The sequence below is a fragment of the Sinocyclocheilus rhinocerous genome, unplaced genomic scaffold, assembly GCF_001515625.1.
Source record: "Sinocyclocheilus rhinocerous isolate Xijiao unplaced genomic scaffold, SAMN03320098_v1.1 scaffold1965, whole genome shotgun sequence".
NCBI classification, from domain to species: Eukaryota; Metazoa; Chordata; class Actinopteri; order Cypriniformes; family Cyprinidae; genus Sinocyclocheilus; species Sinocyclocheilus rhinocerous.
In genome coordinates, this window is record NW_015625577.1 from 572980 (window position 1) to 595496 (window position 22517).

The 22517-nt window shown below is 36.1% G+C and overlaps 3 protein-coding genes across 7 annotated transcripts in view; 2 read left to right on the top strand and 1 right to left on the bottom strand.

The window, feature by feature from the left end:
- Nucleotides 1–9655, bottom strand: part of egfem1 (EGF-like and EMI domain containing 1) — a 73146-nt gene extending 63491 nt beyond the window's left edge. Inside the window, exons 1-4 of the mRNA XM_016567836.1 lie at nt 9329–9655; nt 6571–6705; nt 5094–5203; nt 4917–5021 (exon numbers count right to left, since the gene is read on the bottom strand). Coding sequence (XP_016423322.1) covers nt 4917–5021; nt 5094–5203; nt 6571–6705; nt 9329–9411 — 433 coding nt within the window. The 5' untranslated portion in view covers nt 9412–9655. The remainder of the gene's footprint in view (nt 1–4916; nt 5022–5093; nt 5204–6570; nt 6706–9328) is intronic.
- A 930-nt stretch (nt 9656–10585) lies between these two features.
- LOC107752015 (mitochondrial fission factor homolog B-like) lies at nt 10586–19060 on the top strand. 4 transcript variants are annotated; one of them, XM_016567861.1, is made up of 9 exons: nt 10586–10724; nt 12319–12532; nt 13650–13819; nt 13953–14044; nt 14172–14174; nt 16593–16757; nt 18073–18126; nt 18242–18326; nt 18709–19059. In XM_016567861.1, exons 2-9 carry the CDS (start codon nt 12319–12321, stop codon nt 18838–18840), a joined length of 915 nt encoding a protein of 304 aa, XP_016423347.1. In that variant the 5' UTR covers nt 10586–10724; the 3' UTR covers nt 18841–19059. The 4 variants fall into 4 exon arrangements, with proteins under 4 accessions (XP_016423347.1, XP_016423355.1, XP_016423362.1 ...); XM_016567869.1 differs by lacking the exon at nt 14172–14174 and having other exon boundaries at nt 18709–19060; XM_016567876.1 differs by lacking the exon at nt 16593–16757.
- Nucleotides 19061–20197: 1137 nt separating this feature from the next.
- Nucleotides 20198–22517, top strand: part of LOC107752038 (39S ribosomal protein L44, mitochondrial-like) — a 6575-nt gene continuing 4255 nt past the window's right edge. Inside the window, exons 1-3 of one of the 2 annotated variants that reach the window (XM_016567892.1) lie at nt 20198–20459; nt 21888–22110; nt 22187–22432. In XM_016567892.1, the coding sequence (XP_016423378.1) occupies nt 20287–20459; nt 21888–22110; nt 22187–22432 (642 nt within the window). In that variant the 5' untranslated portion in view covers nt 20198–20286. The remainder of the gene's footprint in view (nt 20460–21887; nt 22111–22186; nt 22433–22517) is intronic. The other variant, XM_016567899.1, reaches the window with a different exon arrangement.

Consider the following 22517-nt stretch of genomic DNA (forward strand, 5'->3'; position numbering starts at 1 on the left):
CTGAACTAACATGATTAAATGAATAGTTGTATTCTTACACTCTAAAAAATGCTGGGTTAAAAAGGGACAAACCCAGCTATTGGGTTGTTTTGACCCAGCGGTTGGGTTATTTTGATCAAAACAACCCAATAGCTGGGTTTGTCCATTTTTAACCCAGCGCTGGGTTATATTTAACCCAGCATTTTTTAGAGTGTAGTATACAATATATAACACCCACAAATGCTGAGTTTTTAATTTAAAACTTTTCATATTTAATTAAATGAGTGTATTTATTTATATAAAAGATATTTATTATGTTTTAATGTTGCTTTTGTCATTTTGTAGCTTGACAAACCATACTGTGTATTGGAAACAGAGGAATGGATGTTCTTCAAAACGTTTATTTCACAGATGAAAGAAAGTCATATACAGAAAGACATGAGGATGAGTAAATGATGAGGTAACACTTTACATTATGGTCCCATTAGTAAACTTTAGTTAATAATGCATTAACTAACAATGAGCAACACTTATTATTCTTTTTTTAAGCATTAATACACTCTAAAAAATGCTGGGTTAAATACAACCCAGTGCTGGGTAAAATAGGGACAAACCCAGCAATTGGGTTGTTTTGACCCAGTGGTTGGGTTACTACCCAGAAGGTTGGGTTAAACATTTAACCCAACCGCTGGGTCAAAACAGCCCAATTGCTGGGTTTGTCCCTATTTTACCCAGCACTGGGTTGTATTTAACCCAGCATTTTTTAAAGTGTAGTCATGAACCATTAAAAAGCAATAGAATTTTCCTTTAACAACTCATATTTTATAACACTGAATATTGACAGCTGATACTGTTTAAAAACAAATTTTTAGAAGTCCAAAGGGTTTTGTGTTAAAAGCAAAAGAACATTCCAGCACACACACACAACCGGTTCCTGTTTCTCCACAGCAGGATTTGGTTTCTCTGTCTCTCAGCTGAGATCACCTGCTGAGTGGAGAAACTAGATTCATTTTCTTTTCAAGTTCTCACTGGAATAACGTTTTAAAGATGCCAGACTTGCTGCTGCCCATCTCAACAACAAGAAGATGTAACCTACTGTTGATCGGGAAACTCACTTCTCACTCACAAGAACTCTGTTTTCAATGCCAGTGATTTCATTGCCAGTGTTTTGCTTTTCAATAATCCTTCAAACCGAATTTCCGTTTCAACGGCCCGTGTCTGCCAGAGCGTCCTGCAGCAGTGGGGCTCTTGTTCAAATATGAGTTTCTCACCAAACCAGCACATGGAGCATGTCAGTACGAGTTCATTAAACTAAAAGGGATAGCTGTCCCGGTCGGATAAGCATGCTTTTGAACAGCCTGTAATCTATTCGAGAACCTCAATCATAATTTACAAACCGCTTAGTCAAAGTTTGCACGCATACACATATTTGTGCTGGATCAGAACATTTCATGTCTTAGTTCATAGTAGATGACTGAACTGAAGGATAAAGACCAGAATGGAGCAGTGAGAAAGTGGAAAACTGGAAAAACAATCGACTCTTTCTTAATACTGTAAATACTGTAAATGTTTATCTCATTGTGCATGATTGATCAGGATATGTTACTCTGAAGAAAAATATTTCATTAAAGCTCTTTCCAGCTCTAAAATGACTTTTCTTTTCTGCTGACATAATCAAAGCCATGCATTTGGGGAAAAGCAATGTTGGCTAACAAGGTCCAAAAGGGGGTTTTGTAATTATGAGATCGTAGAATCATTTTGGGTTCCCCAAAGAACGTTTCACTTCTTTAAAGAACCATTTGTAACATTATGAACGTTATGACAGTTCATCCAAAAATGACAATTCTGTTATTAATTATTCACCCTCATATCATTCCAAACCTCTATGATTTTATATCTTCTGTTGAAAACAAAAGAAGATATTTTGAGGAATGCTTACATTTCTTTTGTCCATAGAATTAAAGTCAATGGGGTTCAAAACAACCACATATTATTCTGTGTTCCACAGACGAAATAAAGGTCTGGAACAAATTAAGGCTGAGTAAATGATGACAGGATTTTAATTTTTAAATGTATTGAAAATGTTGTTTTTCATTCAATACGGTGAGGCTGGGTCTGTACTGGAATGATAACAAAGATGTCAACTTATAGAAGAATGTATATACATAGATGTCTGTGTGTCTTCATACAAAGAATGTAAGAAATGTGACCCAGTTTAACGGGGTGCCTAAATAAGCTGTTAGGGGATCAGGACCTCTTGAACTCCTCAATACGCTGCAGTATTCCAAGAAAATATGTAGAGTCAGGATGCTCCATGGGGTTGTAACTCTTAACTCCACTACAGGGCAAACAAGATGGGGGGAAAGGAAACCCTCAGGCAAACCGTATCAAACAAACCCAAACAGACACATCTTTAAACACTGTCTGCTCAGCACATATTGTAAACCCGTAAACAGGGAAGTTGCAGTAATGGACAGTGAAGAGCTTGTTTCCCACGACTCTCTTCCACCCCATCAGGAAGACACTGATGTTTAGTAGAACAACACAGTTCTACTAAACAGTGGAATGACACTGTCGGCTCAGAGCCCAGTAATTTCACATGTGTGTCCTTTAGAGTTTCAGATCTGAATCACACCTCAAACTGTGGTTTGCCATTAATTTAATTAACTATTAAAGTGCAAAAAACAGCATGAGTGAAAATAAATACCTCTAAGGCACAGGTGTGTGTTTACATATGCAATGCACATACATTTTAAGAACAAGGATGAAAAACATGTTCTTAACCCTCAAGTTGTGTTCAAGTTGTGTTCCCAAAATGCTAGTTAATGTTGACTTTGCTCACTCAGGGTATAACAATACATTTTTGATAATTTTGGGGGATTTTTCCCCCCTACCTTGTTACACTTGTGGTATTCCCAATCAAAAATGACCGGTCTACCAAAATTTTTCATATACATTTCTAATTATGCTATATTATTACCAAATATTGTCTTTTTGGAACTGACTGATCATATCATCATAGGCTTCAATGATCTGAGCTTATGTACCTCAATTTTTGAGTAAACATTGCCAAAATTATCCACAAATAAGGCTTTTTTCACTCAAAAACTGAGGTGCATAAGCTTAGATCAATGAGGTCTATAACTAGTTATTACATTATTGTATTTGACAGACACTTTTATCCAAAATTTTTATGTTTAACTTTCCCAGTAAAATTCTGTTATTGTGTCATTATATATTCATATGCCATTTTTGCTTATGTGGAACACAAAAGGATTTATATTAAACAATGTTCACATTGCTCGTTCCTATACATTGAAAACATCAGTAGCTTTCAAGCTCCAAATATGATAAAAGAGCACAATGAAAGTACCATAAAAGTAATCTATGCATATCTTTTTTGTGATGATCTTTCCTTTTTGAGTTTAACAGCTCCTGGTTACAATCCACTTTCAACGTATGAAAAAAGCAGCATGAACATTCTGCCAAACATCTCCTTTTTTGCTCCACGGAAGAAAGTAAGTCATACAGGTTTGCAGTAAAACGAGGGTAAGAAAACTAGCTATTTCTTTAACTTTTTTTATTCTTTGAATGGTATTCCCTGCATTTTCTCTCTCAGAACTGAGAGGTGACCACAGTGGCCATTAAACACAGCAAATCAGTCCAACAGGAAAGGCCAGCTGAGCTACAGCATGTCCTGACTGAGCTACAGTGGTAGTGATATGTCTACTGAAAGAGAGCACTGTAAAAACATTCTTCCACACGCACATATACACAGTCTCTGAGTCAAATGAGCTTAATAGGTTTACCAGTCCAACATGGAAAATACATTTTTCATCACAGTCATTTCACCACCGCACTGTTTAGCCATCAGCCTTCTGCGTTACGGACTTGAAGTAGAAAATTTTAATTTTAGAAACTCTGAGAAAGCATTCTAGGAGCACAAACTACCATCTCAGCATAAAACCGCAGGAGGAAAGCTGCTTTAGACAGAGCACACCAAAAATCTCTGACTAAACTTTAAGGTTTACTGTTAAGACAAGAACACGAAATCTCATTCACATACTACCGTGTGTGAGGTGGCTTCAGTTTTCAAAGGCTCTTTGCTGTTATAAAAGCAAAGTAGCTTTTTTTTTTTTACAAATACGCTAACATTCCCAAATCTGGGGTCAGTAAGATTTTTAAATGTTTCTGAAATAATTATTTTATGCTTAGCAAGGGGAAATAGGCTTACCATTGTGAAATATTATTACAATTTAAAACAATTGTTTTCTGTTTTAATATATTTTAAAATGCAATTTATTCCTGAGATGGCAATTTTCAACAGTCATAACTCTTTAGTGCCACATGATCCTCCGGAAATCATTCTAATATGCTGATTTGCTGCTCAAGAAATATTTCTTATTATTAACAATGTTGAAAACAGTTGTGCTGCTTCATATTTGTTTGGAAACTGTGAGACATTTATTTGAGGATTCTTTGATGAATGGAAGGTTTAAAAGAGTAGCATTCATTTGTAACATTATACATGTCTTTACTGTCAGTTCTAATCAATTTAATGCAGCCTTGCTGAATAAAAGTATTAATTTCTTTCAAAAAAACATCAACAAAATACTGACACCAGACTTTTGAAAGGTACCACACATATGTTTAGATGAACACTTACACCCTCATTCTGCCTCATTCGACACCTCACAGAAAACCTCACATATACTGTCAAAACAAACTGAGAGGGAGAGAAACAAGTGAGAATCTAACAAACCAAAGTTATGTTTGCCTGCGAAAACTCCCTCTGCACTCACAGGTGGTGGACAGAGTGTGTGGTGCATATGCATTAATGCACATAATCTGACCCAAGAAGCAACAGATCTAAAAACAGAACCCATTCATTCAAGATCAGAAACTTCAACCTCTTCAAACATGCACTAAAGACTCACCATATTGGCAGCGCATTCCCTCGAACCCTTCCGGACACTGACAAAGCTGATCACCCGTCTCAGAGCACTTCCCACCGTTAAAGCAGGTGCCAGAGGAACACACTCCTGTGGATAATAACACACACTATTCAGACACCCTTGACCCACAACACACACGTACAGTGTTATGATACTCACTATGCAGACAGCCTTTCTCTTCCCCTCTCTGCATCCACCCTGGGCAGCACCTGTAGACAGTTTGCATCTCCGTACTGTATGCCTGCCTATACACTGTATAATAGCCTGTCCTGAGACAGACAGAGGGAGAAAGAGAGACAGAACTATAATGAACAGTTTCATTGTATGTAGATACTGATATAGGCCTAGTAATGACAAATGAGACATACATATCACTGAAATTAGCTACACGAAAACAATATTTAAACAAAATGGACCAAAATATTTTAAAGCAAAAGATATTTAGGCTATTGTTTATTGTATGCTCCGGAAGTAACGTAATTATAGGAATAGCCGACAAATGATACAGTTGATGCTCTAAAGCTCGTGATGCTTTCTGAATCTTCCGATTGCTGAACTTCTTTTAACCTGGTAAGGCGTTATAAAACCGCGTCCATAATGCGCAAAAACGCTGAAAAGCAGCAAAAGGCGGCAAAATTGTCAGACTTCCATCTAGTTCAGTTAAAAGTAGCGTATTGAACCGCAAAACTGCGTTCAGTTTGAACCTGCCCGATTCGTGAACGAGTCGTTTGTTTGAGGTGAATCTTTTCGATGAATCTGTTGAACCAGTTCACAAGATCTCAACGATTCACTGTGCTATCAGCTCTAGTCCAGCCAGGGACCGCCAAATTTGATGATCTTTGAAATGTTCATTGATCCTGAAAAGGTCATATTATAAATGTATTTAAAATAGCTATTGTTTGGAAAATATTTAGTTTCTATTGTGTTACCTTATGTTTTTTCTAATCCCTACTGTACTGTACTTATTTAGTATGTATTTATTTATTAATCAAATCGATTTTTATTATTTATTATTGTAATCACATTTATTTAGTTAGTTGGTTTAATTTTATTATTTATTTTTTACACTGTTACTCATTCACTCATTCAACTGTGAAACATCTCTTTTAGAATTGTCTCTTTCCTGTGACAGATTTTTACCTGTGCTCAGATTTTAAAAATGCAACTTTTAAGCTATTTTTCTTCAGTTTCAGTGTTGTTATAGTTACTATGTTCTGCCACATTTTCATAGCTATAGGTCATTGATCAGCAGGTCAGTATTTAGCATGCCAGATGAAAGTAATATGTTTAATAATTATGTGCTGGTTGATAATGTGAAAAGTGTTATGCTTTCAGAGGGCCAATGGTTGGTTATTATAACTCCTATCAAATCACCAATGTGTGCTAGTCACTTAACCCAGATTTTCAGAAAAGAGTTCCTAGAAATCTGTGTACTTAAGTCAATGGAAAGCATCTGCTGTGGTAGTTGGCAAATTTGACTCTACTAAATGGAAGGAGAGCAAATCTCCTAAAACCCACTGATTCTGATCTAAAAGATAATTGCTTAGGGGGAAATAATCATACGAGGCAATGGTTTAAGGGCCAGTAGTTTAAACAGGGAAACAAAGTAAACAGTTGTTGTTTGAGTGTGTCTTACCTTCTCTCGTAGCCCATGCACCAGCGCTGAGAAGAGCAGCCCTGCCTCCACACCTTCACCATTCGCGTAAATGCCTGAACGCATGGTTGCCTCACCCCCAGCATAGACATCTCCTGCTCCTCACACACATTCGGCCTGAGAAATAGTGAAAATTATACTATACAAAAACCCATGGAACCTAAAGGAATAGTTCACCCAAAAATAAAAATTTGCTGAAAATGTACTTAACCTCAGGCCATCCCAGATGTAGATGAGTTTGTTTCTTCATTGGAACATATTTGGTACCCATTCACTGCAGAGGATCCATTGGTGAATGCTAAATTTCTCCAAATATGTTCCAATGAAGAAACAAACTCATCTTGGATGGAGATAAGTACATTTTCAGCCAATTTTCATTGTTGGTTGAATTTTCTTTAGGACCGTCTCAACTTCTGTCTCAAATAGATGGCCTGATCCAATTTTGGTCTTCCTCAGTTTGGTTATGTAATGTTGCATGGATTGTTGGATAGCAGTTCGCTGTGAAATCCAGACCAGTGGGGGCACATTAAGGTTAAATGAATTGCACATAGGGGGTGCTCGTGAGCAACATCATGAACTATAAAACACATGCAATAACATGAAAAACAAAGTCTTATTTGCGACAGGGCCTCGAACATCAAAACTCCTTCTTTAGTGATGATGTCATAATTACCCATCCTGTTCACATGCTAAAAAAAAGCATTGTTAATTTCAACATAAATGCTCACAGAAGAACACGTATGTGGGCCAACATATGTGTACCCTATTGTCAGCTGAGAGTGTGCAGACTTTTTTGCATCCTTGCACAATAATTTGTGCAAGGATGTAACCACATAAGGACTTGGGGACTAAATGTAATAATTACAAACCCTAAATAGTGGACAAAGGGAAAGTTGGCTTTTTAGAGTAAAAAGAGCATTTATATCTGTGCTGGGTCTTGATGTTCTGCATTTGTTTATTATGTCACTACACGGATATGTAGAAAAACTTTAATGAGTTGGGCTCTTTTCATGCTATGGCGTTATGAGCCATTGAGAAAATAAATCAATAATCTGCTCTTAGATCTTGTGGCTGCGGAAACAGCTCATTTTAGGATGTTGACACAACGTTCTCACAGCTTGTAAAGTCTGATGCTGCAAGAACACATTGAACCACATGTTCAAGATCCAAATGATCATTTGCACAAACACACAAATTTAACTATAGTTATATTTAAAATATTAATATAAATACTGATAAATAATAAAATAACTGTGTTATAGACTAAGCCAAATCCTACCGCCGAAAGATTTTTTTTTAATTATTTTTATAATTCAAACAGTATGCTGTCATTTATGAATAGATTTTCCAATTGAAAATATACCTGAATATTTCCAATGGGAGGTTTTCTCACAATTAGACCATTTTAGGGATAATTTTGGTCGTAAAGTATAGCTAAATACATACACACTCAACTTTTCTTCACTTCTCCTTACAGCCATATATGTCAGGAGCTTTTCGTTGATTTAAACCTTTCTTATGGTTGTCCAAATGTTAGAGCAGCCTATTCACAGCTCAGAGTATGGAATATTGCTGGGAATGCTTTTCACCTTCATAAATAAATCAGGATATTGCAGAATGATTTGTTATAATCCATCTGTGACAGTCTGCTTCTTAAATTCTTGATTTTAGTTTTATAGACTGAGTCTGGGCTCTGCCTCAGAGGGTCCTGTTCTCTCTCAGGTTGCTTCCTATGACCATCTGGGCTTAATACAACACATCCTGAGTTCATTAGGGGGCTCGCAGATAAACTGCACAGTCACACACCGGATCAGCCCTGGAGTTAGAGTGTCAGAGACTCGGGGAGGCGTTGATTCACTGGCCTCAGTCACACTTAACATATTTACAAATTCTTACAGTGCAGTATTTGAGTCCATTTGGAACAATACATTTTGTTTAGATAAACGTAGCCTATATGTACAAATTCAAAACATGATAATCAAGTGTTCACAGAATAAATTCAATTATTTGATAATCATTTATATTTGAATATCTTTTCACATTTCAAATGGACTCTGGCGCTTTTGGCGACACCTAGAGAGCAATTAAATCACTACAGAAATAACGCATTATTTAATTAGATTAATTGTCAGTGAACCTTCCCAATTATTGTGCTATACCAAAACAAAGCGCTAACAGTAAGAAACCAAGTGAATTAATTGTTGTTTGTTATTATTAATAATAGGAATATGAAACTAATTAAGTAATTAGTAGGCTATATATTGTTATTTATCATCATTAATAGTAATTTGAACATTAAGTAATTTGAAAACTCACAGATAAACATTTCATAAGCGAAATGGTTTCAGTTGGTGTTACATTTTCTTAAAAACACTGGTAGCACATTTACTATTTAACCTGTAATGAGTACTTTAATAACTAAAAATAACTTTAATCCCTAAAATATATCATGCATGTTCTATGTGAACATGAACATTTCTATTAGGCTAATTAAAACGTCAAGACATTACTTATTATTTGAATGTACATTAATGATCATTATGATAGCCTATGTAACATGTAAATTCTTATTAATGTTATTAATTAAAGTTATCTTAAAAGTGCTTTCTTTGATTATTTTAAAATAAAACATAGTTTGTTTTGTTTTACACATGTTGGAATTACGTTTCAGATACGAATATCCCGTGTATGACTTTTGCGACCACAAAACATGATTCAAAATAAATATAATATAACTCACATGTCGGGCTGCAGGTCCAGTGATGCTGCGCCGTTCAGAGACACGATCACACAGCAGAGGAGAAGCGTCACGGAGCAGCACATCGTAAACTTTACAGCATCCACATGCAGCAAACACTCTTCAGGGCTTGTGGTCAGCAGGTTTCAGGGGCCCACCGTCCACTTTAAAGTGTCCGATCACTTCATTATACACGAGTAAGGTGCTGTAGTTAATACATTTATGAAAGCACTAAAGCTTTTCTCCTTGCATCGAGCATCCTAGACGTCCTGGAGCTGGTATCCTCAACTGGGAGCTCACTGAGACAGACTGGACAATCGCTCAGCGCTCTTCCAAGCACACACACACACACACGAGCGCGCGCGCAACCACCAGGGGCCACGATGGAAACACGACGCCCCCATAACATTGCTGTTGTTTCTCAAATTCTGTGTGTTTTACATGTATGAATATTCTTTTGCTTTTGTAATACTACAATACAAACCAATTAGATTTTATTCTACTAAATGTAAATGTTTTGTGTTGCGCCTAGTCATTATTCCATGTGAAGTAACAGAAAATGTACCATTTACCACAACTTAACGCGTCTAATCAGCAGTGTTGGGGAGTAACTAGTTACATGTAACGGAATTACGTAATTTAATTACAAAATAAAAGTAATCGTAATCAGTTACTGAGAAAAAATGTGTAATTAAATTACAGTTACTTATGAAAATGTTAAGGAAAATATAAAGTGTCAGACTTACTTCTTCTGGAGGTGCAGCTGGATCACGAACACTAGGTACTGATCTATCCTTGAGTTTTAACTTTTTAACAAAACCTGCCTTGAAAATCAAAACGACTTGATAATTGAGACTGTTTAGGATTTTGGGGGATTAAAAAAACAGGAGTGAATGGATTTTTATCATTTTAGGGTGGTTGTGTCCACACACTGCTAAGATACATTTATATGCAAACACCATGTAATGGTGGATCGTGCTTTTTAATGTAATCAAAAAGTTAAAAAAAACTTTAATAGAAATAATTATTTAAAAAAATGTTCAAGACTTTTCCATCACAGTTGTAATTTGTGTATTTCCTGTTTTGTGACTGAGGGAATGCAACCCACAATAAACTTAAACTGAAAATGATGTACAGACTGTGATAATTAACAAACTTTCGCCAGAAGAGAAGGTGAAAACGCGTGACTTTTAAATCACATACAGAGAGACTTTTATTTTGAAAAGCACTTCTTACGCTCTTTTAGTTTATCAGCGTCCGCCAGCTTCACGCATGTCTGGGTTGATCTGGTCTGTGCTGTACTGCGGGATGATTGTCTATTTCTAAACAAAAGCAGCTCAAAATAGTCGCATTTCACTTTAACGTGTCTAATCGGTCGGCGGATCTGATCTCGGTGAAGGTATGTGTCTGAAAGATTTGTGATGTGGTTTTCGGTCATGCTTTGACCCTTTTATCAGCTGTCATTGATGTACTCTGGGGCCCTGATGTGCTCATCATCTATTTCCCGTTTTTACGGCCCAAATATGACACATTAAAGTACTAAACCTTGTTATGTATTTTCTGTTTGTTTTGAATTGATCCACCCAAACATTCAAAACAAAATATTACAAGTGCTTTTACTGTAGTAAGTTACTGCTGCTGTCAGTGCTGCCTTGTATCCAGCATAAATGAAACCAAAGAAAAACGCCCATATTGATGTTGTTTTTTGTTGTCTGACTTTCTGAAACACAATCCACAATAGCATTCAGTAGACATGCACTCTAAGAGATTAAACTTTGGAGCAGCCAGTGTATTCAGTGGCATTTTGCTTCCTGAAATAGTTGATCTCATGATCCAACCACAAGCTACAGATGACGGCTGCTTTTCTTTCTGTGCTTCATTTTAGCCTGAGGATCTGGGCATGACAGTGTGTGCATTGCTTATTTATCTATATTACATACATGTGGTATTATTTAGTTACCACACAACCAAGCTTTCTGTCTTATGAGCTCTTTTTGTATTAGGGGTAAATGTCACAGGCCAGGTAAGACAACCTGTGATTCCGGTTTTGCAGTATGAGAGATTCTGATGCATGGTTTGCTGTTTGGAAGTATTTCATTTTATAATTTGGAAGGAAATATAAGAGATCGCCTTTGGATTTTTCTTTGGATTAAGCATAACAAAACTAGATCATTTAGAAATAGTGTTGTTATTGTGAACTGAAACTAAATCTAAATTGTTTTTGGTAATTGAAATAAAACTTGAACAAAATATAAATATTAGTTGAAAAATGTAAAACTAAACGAAAAATTTAAAATGAGAAATGCTGCCTTGGCAAAAAGTGAAAAAATAAATAAATTGTATTATAATTATAAATTAAATAAAGTAACAAAATGTACTAAAACTGATATATAAATAGATTAAAGCTTAATAGATATATATTAAAAAACACAAAAATAATAAAAATTACAAAAGCACATTACAAAATTACTAACACTTTAATTAAGATGAAAAAAAATTAAAAGCGAGTGTAAAATACGAATAAATGCTATAATAGTATAAAGATAATACTAAAACAATAAAAAATAACTATGATTACCTATGTAATAAAATGCAAGATGGATATAAAGGACCTTTTTCAGGATTGTAATCTGGCTCCTAATCTGGGCTGCGTTTCTCAAGAGCATCATAAAATAAGTTGATCTTACAGACCATTGGTGGCAATGGTTCTACGATCTACTTAGGGTTACGATACTTTTGGGAAACGCTGTCCTGACGTGAAACATTTTTCAGTACAGTACAAGAAAGAATTAAAAGAAGAAAATATCAAAACGTTGTGTGCATCCATTAAAATTGTATTTGATTCTTAGAGGATTCCTATTTGATTCCATTTGATTGGTTTCAATGTATGATAAAATTCCAATAGGAATTGTGCACGTTCCTTTAGAATTTTTTTGATTGATTGACATGTTTAGGTCCTCACATCACAGCCCTCCTCCTCTTTTTCCCTGTAGATGAATGGAGCGGCGTTCCCCTCTCCCACAGCCGAGATGGCGGAGATGAACCGGATCCACTATGAGCTGGAGTATACAGAGGGCATCAATCAGAGAATGCGTATTCCTGTGCAGCTGAGAGTGGCTCCGTATGAGCACGAAGAGCAGGAACTTCCAGAGCATGAGACGCTCCACACGGCAATGATGCACGTTCCCGAGAGAATCGTGGTGGCAGGTACGAGATGGGAAGATCTTTGCACATTACAGTGGGATATAGTGCAGTGATGACGTATTTTTGTAGGCCAGCCCAGAAGTTGGCATCACCCTGGGCTGCGTTTCCCAAAAGCATTGTAATCATAAGTTGATCATAGCTCCATTGGTGACAATTGGTTCTATGATCAACATAGGCTTACGATGCTTTTGGGAAACGCAGCCCTGGTTCTCTCGTCAAAAACCCAATAGGATTTTTCCATTGGCTTTTGGATTATTGCAGAAAATAGGCCCTGTGACCAACAAAAGTTCATGATACTCACATATTTTTTTCATCATGAAAAATTAACACAACTTATATGACTTTTGAAATCTAAATACAAACACCAGAAATAAAAAGCTAAACATATAAGTGGCTATAAATGAACTACACCACAGTCTCACAACTTTAACATCACAACTAAGCTTCTGACAGCTTTCACTCTATATTTGAAAAAAAAAAAACTTTTTTTCCTGAAAGTTAGAATAGTTTGCAGGAGTGTGATTTTAAACACAATGATGCTGTAATTTAGACTAGTAAGTTTGATGTATTTTATGTTGTAGAATAAAATGTGAAAATTTTGTAAAGCACAGACCTTTTTTAGACATTTAACCATAAACCCATTGAAGAAACCAAACAAATGTGTGATAAACACAAAAAAGATATAGAACTGAATATGGCCTACAAAAATGTCATCCCTGCAGCACTATATTACATAAAAAATAACAATAAAAAATGTAAAAATTCACAAAATCAAAAATCCCCCCCCCAAAAAAAACTCAATTTTAATTCTGTCTTTATTTACTCTCCCTCATGTCGTTCCGAACCTGTATGACTTTTTTTCTGTGAGACACAAATATATATATACTGTATATATATATATATATATTAAATATTCCTTGTGTTTTTTTGTCTAGACAATCAAATGTAGTTTTGGACCCCAGTGACTTTCATTATAAAAAAATAAAAAAAACAGTTCTTCAGAATATCTTCTTTTGTGTGTTACATAAAAACAAAAGTCATACATGTTTGGTAAATTTCATTTGCTGACCAATTGTCAAAGGGTTGAATATCTGATCATTTGTTCAATCTTTTTTTTCAGGAGACAGTGGTGACATGCAGTTTCCCAGAGATCTAGACCTCATCCAGTTCACCCAACTGGAGTCAACACTGTCCCTCAAGACACCACCTCGGGTCCTGACACTCAACGAAGGGGCCATCGACTTCCTCGAAATGGAGCAGCCGATCTCCGCCAGTCAGCTCAGCGAAGAAGTAAGTGGGACAGACCAGCTGTGTAAATGTGACCGGTAACGAACGTCACTAAAAAAAAGAACAACAGTGTGTCAGCTTGGGTTTAGTAAAATGAGGAACACCTGTCCACTTTCGTTTTCTCTGCTTCACACAGGTGCGCACGCAATCCAGGACACGTAGAGAGCGCTCGGTCAGCGAGAACACAGGTGTGCATCACAATGGCCAGCTCGCCAGAAACGACTCCATGTGAGTGCAAAGCCACAAATACACACGCATACGTATTTCTGTTTCACCTCTGGCCCTCTCACTCCATTATGTGTTTTTTCCTTCTCCCTGGTGTCTCTCTTTCTCCCTTCATGATGCTGACTCAAAGGGGGTGAGTTAGAACCATGCATGTGTATTGTATAGTTTCAAGCCCTTTCAGTTTGGCTTTTGTGCTTTTTTAACTTCAGTGCATGTTGTTGCATGTACAGGAGTGGCACGATCACACTTGTCAGTCATGGTCGAGACCAATTTTATCACAATATAAAACAACTTGTGATATTGGTTAGAGTTGCTTTGTCAGTCAATTTCTCTCATGCTGTGACTGCTTGACAGCTTTATTCTACTCTATTGTTCTCTATTCTATTCTAATGAATGGCCACTTCTGGCATTGAGAAGCTGTTCACACGGAGGGTTTGTACTTAAAAAAAACAGATCAGTCATTCTCCTTCAACCAGTTGTTTGCTTGTTTTGACATGGAGTTTTCTGATTGGCTGGTCTGTCAGTGAAAGTACGTAAACCCACCATTGACCAGCATCTCTTTTTCTTTTTCTAGACCCCAATAAAATGAGGACTAGTACAGCTTCTGCTACTAATCTAAATGCGTCACGTCCATCAGCCAAACTGTGTTTTATCAAATTTTACTCTTAATTTAGTTTTTGTAAAAAACAACATTTTAACAGAATCATAATGTACTAATATTACATAATATAATATAACATATGCACACTACCGGTTCAAAAGTTTAGGGTCAGTATATAAGAGATTAATAATTTTATTTAGAAAGGATGCATTAAATTGATCAAAAGTGAGTGTAAAAATATTTATGGTGATACAAAAGATTTCTATTTTGAAAAACAATTATGTTCTATTTATCAAAGAATCCTCAAATAAAAGTATCACAGTTTCTATGAAAACAATTAGACAGCACAGCTGTTTACAACATTGATGATAATCAGCATATTAGAATGATTTCTGGAGAATCATGTGACTCTGAGCATTGGAGTGATGGCTGTTGGAAAATCAGCTTTGCATCACAGGAATAAATTACATTTTAAAATAGAAAATATCTCTGTATATAATATAACTATGTACTGTATAACATATAACATACTATAACTGTATGTAATATAACTGTATTTTAATCAAATGCATGCAAATACTCCTTGGTGAGCATAAGAGACTCAAATATAAAAATCCTACCGACCCTGAACTTTTGAATTGTAGTGTATTTAATTATTTAAAGGGGTCATATGATGCGATTTCAAGTTTTCCTTTCTCTTTGGAGTGTTACAAGCTGATTGTGCATAGATAAGATCCCTGAAGTTGCAAAGACTAAAGTCTCAAAACCAAAGAGATATTCTTTATCAAAGTTAAGACTCTGCCACGCCCCCCTAAAACGGCTCGTTCTAACATACACAAAATAATTATCTTTAAAAAAAGCATCATATGACCCCTTTAACAATATTAACTAATACAATAGCAATAAACAAAATTAACTCAATACACAAAATCGTCAATACACTTGTTCACCGTTACATCAGTAATTAATTACACAAAACCTGTCAAGAACATGTCCAAGTCTTATTTTACCTCAAAAATTAAAAGAAAGAACTAATTAATATTTGCTTAAAGATAAAAACGATTTTTTAAACAATTCAAAGGCTATAATATAAAAATATTATTGTACTATACAATAACAATGTATATATGATAAAGTATTTTTAAATAAAACTATATGTATTATTATATATAACCCTTATTCTATACAGATTATAAAATAACAAAAAATGGAAGCATGATGCACTCTAAAAAATGCTGGGTTAAATACAACCCAGCGCTGGGACTGCATTTCAACTGCTGGTTGAAAGCAACCCAATCGCTGGGTTTGTCCATATTTTACCCAGCGCTGGGTTGTATTTAACCCAGCATTTTTTAGAGTGTGTATGAACAAATGTGCTTAATTAATAATAATATAAAAAAATTTCCCTCTATTTTTTTTCTTTTTCTTTTTTTTAAGAAAAATTAGGCTGTTGAAATTTGACCTGGACATGAGATTCACCTAACAAATACCTGAGCTGTTTTTGATGTGCACTATTTTTAAAGCAGACCACTTTATGGATCTCAGAGATGAAGTTGTGTCAGTTTGAATTAGTGTGGATGGATTCTATGGTTCAGTAAACAGCCTCATCGTTAGTCTGATGTGAGATCAGCCGTTTCAAATCTGCTTTTGAGGTTGTGATACTCAGAGATGGCTTTGTGTGTTTGTGTTGTTAAAACGATGAGATTTTGCTTGTTTGGGCTTGTTGAAGGCTTGTGAACCTTTTGTATATATGGTGAGGCTGTTGCCCATCTGTTGCAGTCTTTATTTTCTTCCTCCGACTTCTATTTCATTCTTTCTCCTTTTATTTCTTTCTTTCTGAAACCTAAAATTTGTTTGACTTTCTCTCTCACTTGTATCTCCTACTTTTCCTCTCTTGTTCTTTCGTTACCCCCCCCTCTCTCTCTCTCTCTTTCTCTGTGGTTCGGTCAGTATGACTCCCTCCCCCTCTGCTGCATTGCGCACTATGGCTCCTCTCGGTGGTGCCGAGGATGGGTATAACCTCTTCAGCGCCCACGGCGTCCTTTCCTTCATCCAGTCAACCACACGTCGGGCCTACCAGCAGGTCCTGGAGGTCCTGGACGAGAACCAGCGCAGGTGACCTTTGACATCAGACCCCTGAATCTGCCCTGAGAGACTGACTTTTGGCTAAATTAGCTGTTGCTTCACCGATTACCTAATCAGATTAATCCAGGAACAAAGTCCTCTACGACTGATAGACGTTCACGTGTCATTCTGATAACAAACTGATTTGGAGAGAAAATGCACTGACAGACAAACAATTCTCCTTTCAACTGCAAAGCACAAAACCATACGTATTAACATTTTAGGAGGTAGTTTGTTAGACGACAGCTTTATCCCCGTGTTGTTTGCTGTTGGATGTGGACACGTTGCTTTCTTAAACTCCCATTTCTTTCTCAGCCTCTCGGTTTGGGGTTTTATGTTTAGCATGAGTAGAAATGCGCACAAGATTTTATTTCTTTCTCTTTTGTTGGAATCCTTTCTTTTAGATTTCAGTTAAATGTATTCACAAGCAGTTTGTGGCATTGCAGTATAGTTTATAAAGAAATGTTTGTGTTCTTTACAAGTTTAATCTATATGCTGTATTTTTGGTTACACGAGAACTTATTTTTTTTATTATTATATTTTACTACTGTATTATTCCTTAAAATATACACAGACACCTTTATTTTATCAAAAATACAGTAAACAGTAAAATTGTGAAATATTATTACAATTTGAAGTAACTGTTGTTGTAACATTTTAAAATGTAATTTATTGCTGTGATGTAATTAATTTAGCAAATGTCATTTAAGCTGAATTTCTTGCAGTCATTACTCCAGTCTTCAGTGCCATGTGATCCTTCAGATATCATTTTAATATTTCTTATTATCATTGTTTAAAACAGTTGTTTTTTTTTCTTTGGTAAACGATATTATGCCACAAATGCTGTGAATTGAAACGGCCTTAAATTGAATACAGAACATTCATTTAAATTTGGTTTCTGTGAATACCTGCACAGTTGGTATTCATGAGCTCATTTCCTGTGCCTTACTGCCCTGTGACCTGCTTGGCTTCTCATTAGTAGCTTTCAGAATGGCATTAACTTCAGTTCCACTGACAGGCACTACACTAAACTGTAGGTTTGTGTAAAACCACTGTCTGAAAATGAGACTACATTTTTTGTGTTTACATCCGTGCAGTTGGCTGGTTTACCATAAAATCATAATTTCTTTTGCGAGGTTTATTTGATTAGAAAATGTTGACACGGTTTGTGAGACAAAGACCACCTGCAGTAGCTATATACATATTATATGCCAGTTGAAGTGCATGTTATTAAAGTTGTCTGTCTGTCTGTCTATGTCTTCTTTTGTCCTTTCCCTCTCTCACTTTCTCCATATCCGCTTCTCAGCAAGCCATCTCTTAGAGGGGGTTCAACCCTCTCTAACCCCCATCATGACAACAGGTAACTTCCTCTCATCTCTTCCCTCTCATCTGTTTTTTTCCTCTCGATTTGTTTTTCTCTCTGTCCTCTCAATACAATCTCAGTATCTTATGAAATGAAATAATGTTTTTGACAGGCATGCCCTGGCCACACTGGACTCGACTCTGGAGGGAGGAACAGACGACATGGCTGTTGTGGACGCCACCTCTCTACGCAGACAGGTATTATTCTGCTGCTTAATATTGTACAGGGTTTTAAAAAAATACATGCAAAAGAAGAATTAAAAAAATGTAAAACAATTTTATGTACACTACCATTCAAATGTTTTTAAAGAAGTCTCTTAGGCTTACCAAGGCTGCATTTATTTTATCAACAATACAAAACAGTACAAAAAATTATTTGTTATATATTTAACATTATAAACGTCTGTACTCACACTTGTGATCAATTTAATGCATCCTTGCTGAATAAAAGTATTAATTTCTTTCAGTAAAATCTTACTGACCCAGAATTTTTCAACAGTAGACTGTGTAATTGCGCAATACTTGCTTGACCTGAAAAATGGAGGGGTTTATTCATTTCTTTGATTTTTTGTCATTACAGATTGTCAAGCTGAACCGGCGTTTGCAGCTCTTGGAGGAGGAGAACAAAGAGAGAGTCAAGCGAGAAATGATCATGTATTCCATCACTGTAGCTTTCTGGCTTATCAACAGCTGGGTTTGGTTCCGTCGCTGAAGCTACATGGACTCTGCAATGTGGGAGGGGCAAAATCAAAACTCCGCCCCTCTGTTCTATGTGTCAAACTTTAGCCGTATTTTTTTTAATGGCTAAAATGTTTTATTTTCTTCACAGTAAGAGCGGTAAAGTCAGAGATAGCTTTTGTGTTGTTCTTTGGGTTTGTCTGTCTGGTTTCCTTTTATTATTATAAATATGTATTTATACTTTTTTTTTATTTGTACAACTGTACAATTGTTCTTTTTCTTGGTTTTGTACATTTTTCCTTACTTTTTTTTGTTTCTGTTTTTTTTTTTTTGCGTAAGTCAAGCATGAACAAGATGTATATATTACGTCACCTGTCTTTGAGCTTTGGGTGTAATCATTTATTTTTCCATAGGTTTACTGTACAAATTAGTACAATATTATGTCAACTTTTACAAAGACCAATGGAATGGAATGCACTGATATGGCATAGTCAAAAGAAAAGCATATAATATTAAATAATAAGAATATTTACAGACTGTTGTGATTTTAGGTGCATTATGTACATCTGTATGTTACTTGCATCGACATAGAAACCATACTTGTTAAGTGTGAGTTTAGTCCTGGTCATTATTTATGTACATTATTATAATTTGCTGATGTTGTTATTTCTGCTCGTTTTCTGCAGGATATTACTGAAATGATACACATTCGGTTTTCCTCTCACAGAGCCATGAACATTGTATTACAAACGCTTTTATTTGAATAAATGACAACAGTAGTGAACTGCACTCTCTTGTCTGCTTTTAATCTTCTGGATTTGCTTGATTGTTTAATTTCTGAAGATGAAGTATAATTTTTGGTTTTAAGCATGACAGATTAAAAGTAAAAAAAAAAAAAAATCTGGAAAATATGTACTTATTAGTGTTATTTTAGTATTTATTTTTATACTATTATAGTATTTATTAAACTTTTATTTATTTTTATTTTATTTATTTTTAGTGATTTAGCGATTTTGTCTTCTTTTTTTCCATATAGATTTAATTATGTTCATTTCAGTTTATTTGTCATAACTGTAGTATATTATATTATATGTTAGCTTATTTCAGTTAGTTGCCAAGGCAGTGTTTTTGTTTACGTTTGAGTTTTTCATCTAATATTTATATATTTTTGTCTATTTTTTTATTTACGTTTTTCATATAATAATTATGTATTATTTAATTTCAGCTTTATTTCATTTACCGAAAAAATAAATTATAGTTTTAATTAACAAATAACAACACTAGAACTTATATTAAGTACCATGGTCATTCATACTTTTTATATTGTACTAATAAGTAATATGTTAATTTCTTAGTTATGGGGTCCACCTTGACAACAGCATAAACGCAGTGCTCCGGACACGTGGCGGCGCTGTGGAGAGCTTCCCTCCCGCTTTCCGTCGCTCTTTCGCGGACTGCGTGGTGTCAGGTCGCGGCTGTCATGGCGGCGTGCAGGGCGCTCGTGAGTCGCGCTGTATTACCTCTGCATTTCCATCATGTGTGCAGGGGAGTGATGCTCACACATATCAGAGAGAAGAAGAGATGGATGAAGGCTTACACGCTCATCATGGAGAGGAAGACAAAGATGGAGGGACCTCCACCTCCAAAACCACGGTCAGTAGAACATCTCAAGGCCACTTGTGATACTCTCCGGCTGTGTCTCAAATCATAGTGAGCTGCCTACCTAGACATTATATTTCGGCGTCATAGGATTTTTAGAGCATGTCTGTGTTCCCAACAAAATGCTGTCTAGGTAGGCAACACACTAGGTTTTGAATAACAGCCAGTAAATATCAATATAAACGCATTATGTATTGATCAGTATACGGATAAATGAGATTGTTGGTGATATTTTGTGTATTTTCTTATCTCCATTTGTTTGTATTGTGACCACTAAACCTGCAGATGTGTTACCCCATGCATTCTAGTCGTTACTTTATCTTGTCATCTGTTCGGGGCTGAAATATTAGCACATTTTTAATAATTTCCTATCAATTAGCCTAAAGGCTTTTCTCTGAATGTAACAAAGTATACACTGCGGTAATGAGAATGCATGACTGATACTCGAAGAATTATTTATATTTTTACGTTTTAGACTAGGAGCATGTTGTTTTTGAAAGAAAAATTTGATGGCAGTGCATACAGTACTATTATTAATACTATTAATAATCGCTTTATGTATTCCCCAATTGTAAGTCGCTTTGGATAAAAGCGTCTGCAAAATGACTTAATGTAATGTAATTGGTTTGAGGAATATATATATATATAATAAATAGCTTATCTTATATCTTATTTTTGTCTTAGTACTTTTTGAAATGATTGGAATTGATAAACCTTCTTAAAGGGATAGTTCACACAAAAATGAAAATTCTGTCATTTAATCATTTAATTTTTTATATATTTTTTGTATTTTAATGTATAAACAAAACTTTAATGACATCAAATTACACACCTGTGTGTGTGTACTTGTTTATGCTACATTGTGGGGACCAAATGTCCCCACAAGTATAGTAAAACCTGACATTTTTTGACATTGTCGACAGTGCAAACTAGGGATGCTCCGATCCGCCTTTTTCGCCTCCAATTACCGAACTGACTGCTGTAACCGAACGCGACCAGGGTTTAAAGGCTGAACGAATGACTGACAGCCACAGCGGAGAAAAGAGTTTGTGTGAACTTTAATGTAAGGACTTAAATATTCATATGTAGCTCACATTAAGCTATCGTATGGCTTCAGAAGTTCTCGGATTTGGATCGGCCCTCTCTGACCGATACCCGATCCGAGAAAAATGGCACTATCGGAGCCGATACCCGATAAGAATATCGGATCGGCGCATCCCTAGTGCAAACAGGTTTTCTGTAAGGGATAGGTTTAGGGTTAGGGGATAGAAAATATTGTTTGGTCAGTATAAAAGTAATAGAAGTCTATGGAAAGTCCCCACAATTCACAGAAACAAACGTGTGTGTGTGTGTGTGTGGGGGGGGGGCTGCTATGTGTTATTTCATTTGCACCTCTTTAACCCTCTTTTCTCTTCCCGTCAGCTCCCAGCAGCCAAACTTTGATTATCATGCTGAAGTGGAGGCTTTCAGTGCCCGACTGCAGGAGAGTTTCTCTGTGGAGCTTCTGAAGACGGCGTTTGTGAACACGTGTTACCTGCGATCTGAGGAGGAGAGGAGGCGAGCGCTGGGCCTTGATTTGGAGACGACCACCCTCAACCTGAAAGACAACGGCAAGCTGTGTGTGCACGGTCAACAGTTCACAAAGGTGAGAACACTGATGAGTCTCATGCTCAAAAATTGGTATGATATTCACATTCCTCTCTTTCCATTGTTTTGTACAGGGTTTCCTCAGTGACTGGTGCAGGGGCAGCTTTCCCAGCCTGCCTGAGGAGGGTGTGGCAGCCGTCGTAGGCCACCTGACAGGGGCAGAGGTCATGTGTCACGTCGCACAGAACCTCGCAGTGGAGGATTTGACGATGAGTGCAGAGTTTCCTGTTCCAGATGAAACCCTGCAAGGAACGTTCTTTGCTGTGATTGGTGCTCTGGAGCAGAGCAGCGGGCCTGTGCGAGCCGGGCTTTTCATTAGAGTAAGACAAGAGTCCTCTTAAAGTTAACTTTTCATGGTTTTTTTTTTTTATATATAAAAAAATATATATATATATATAATATAAA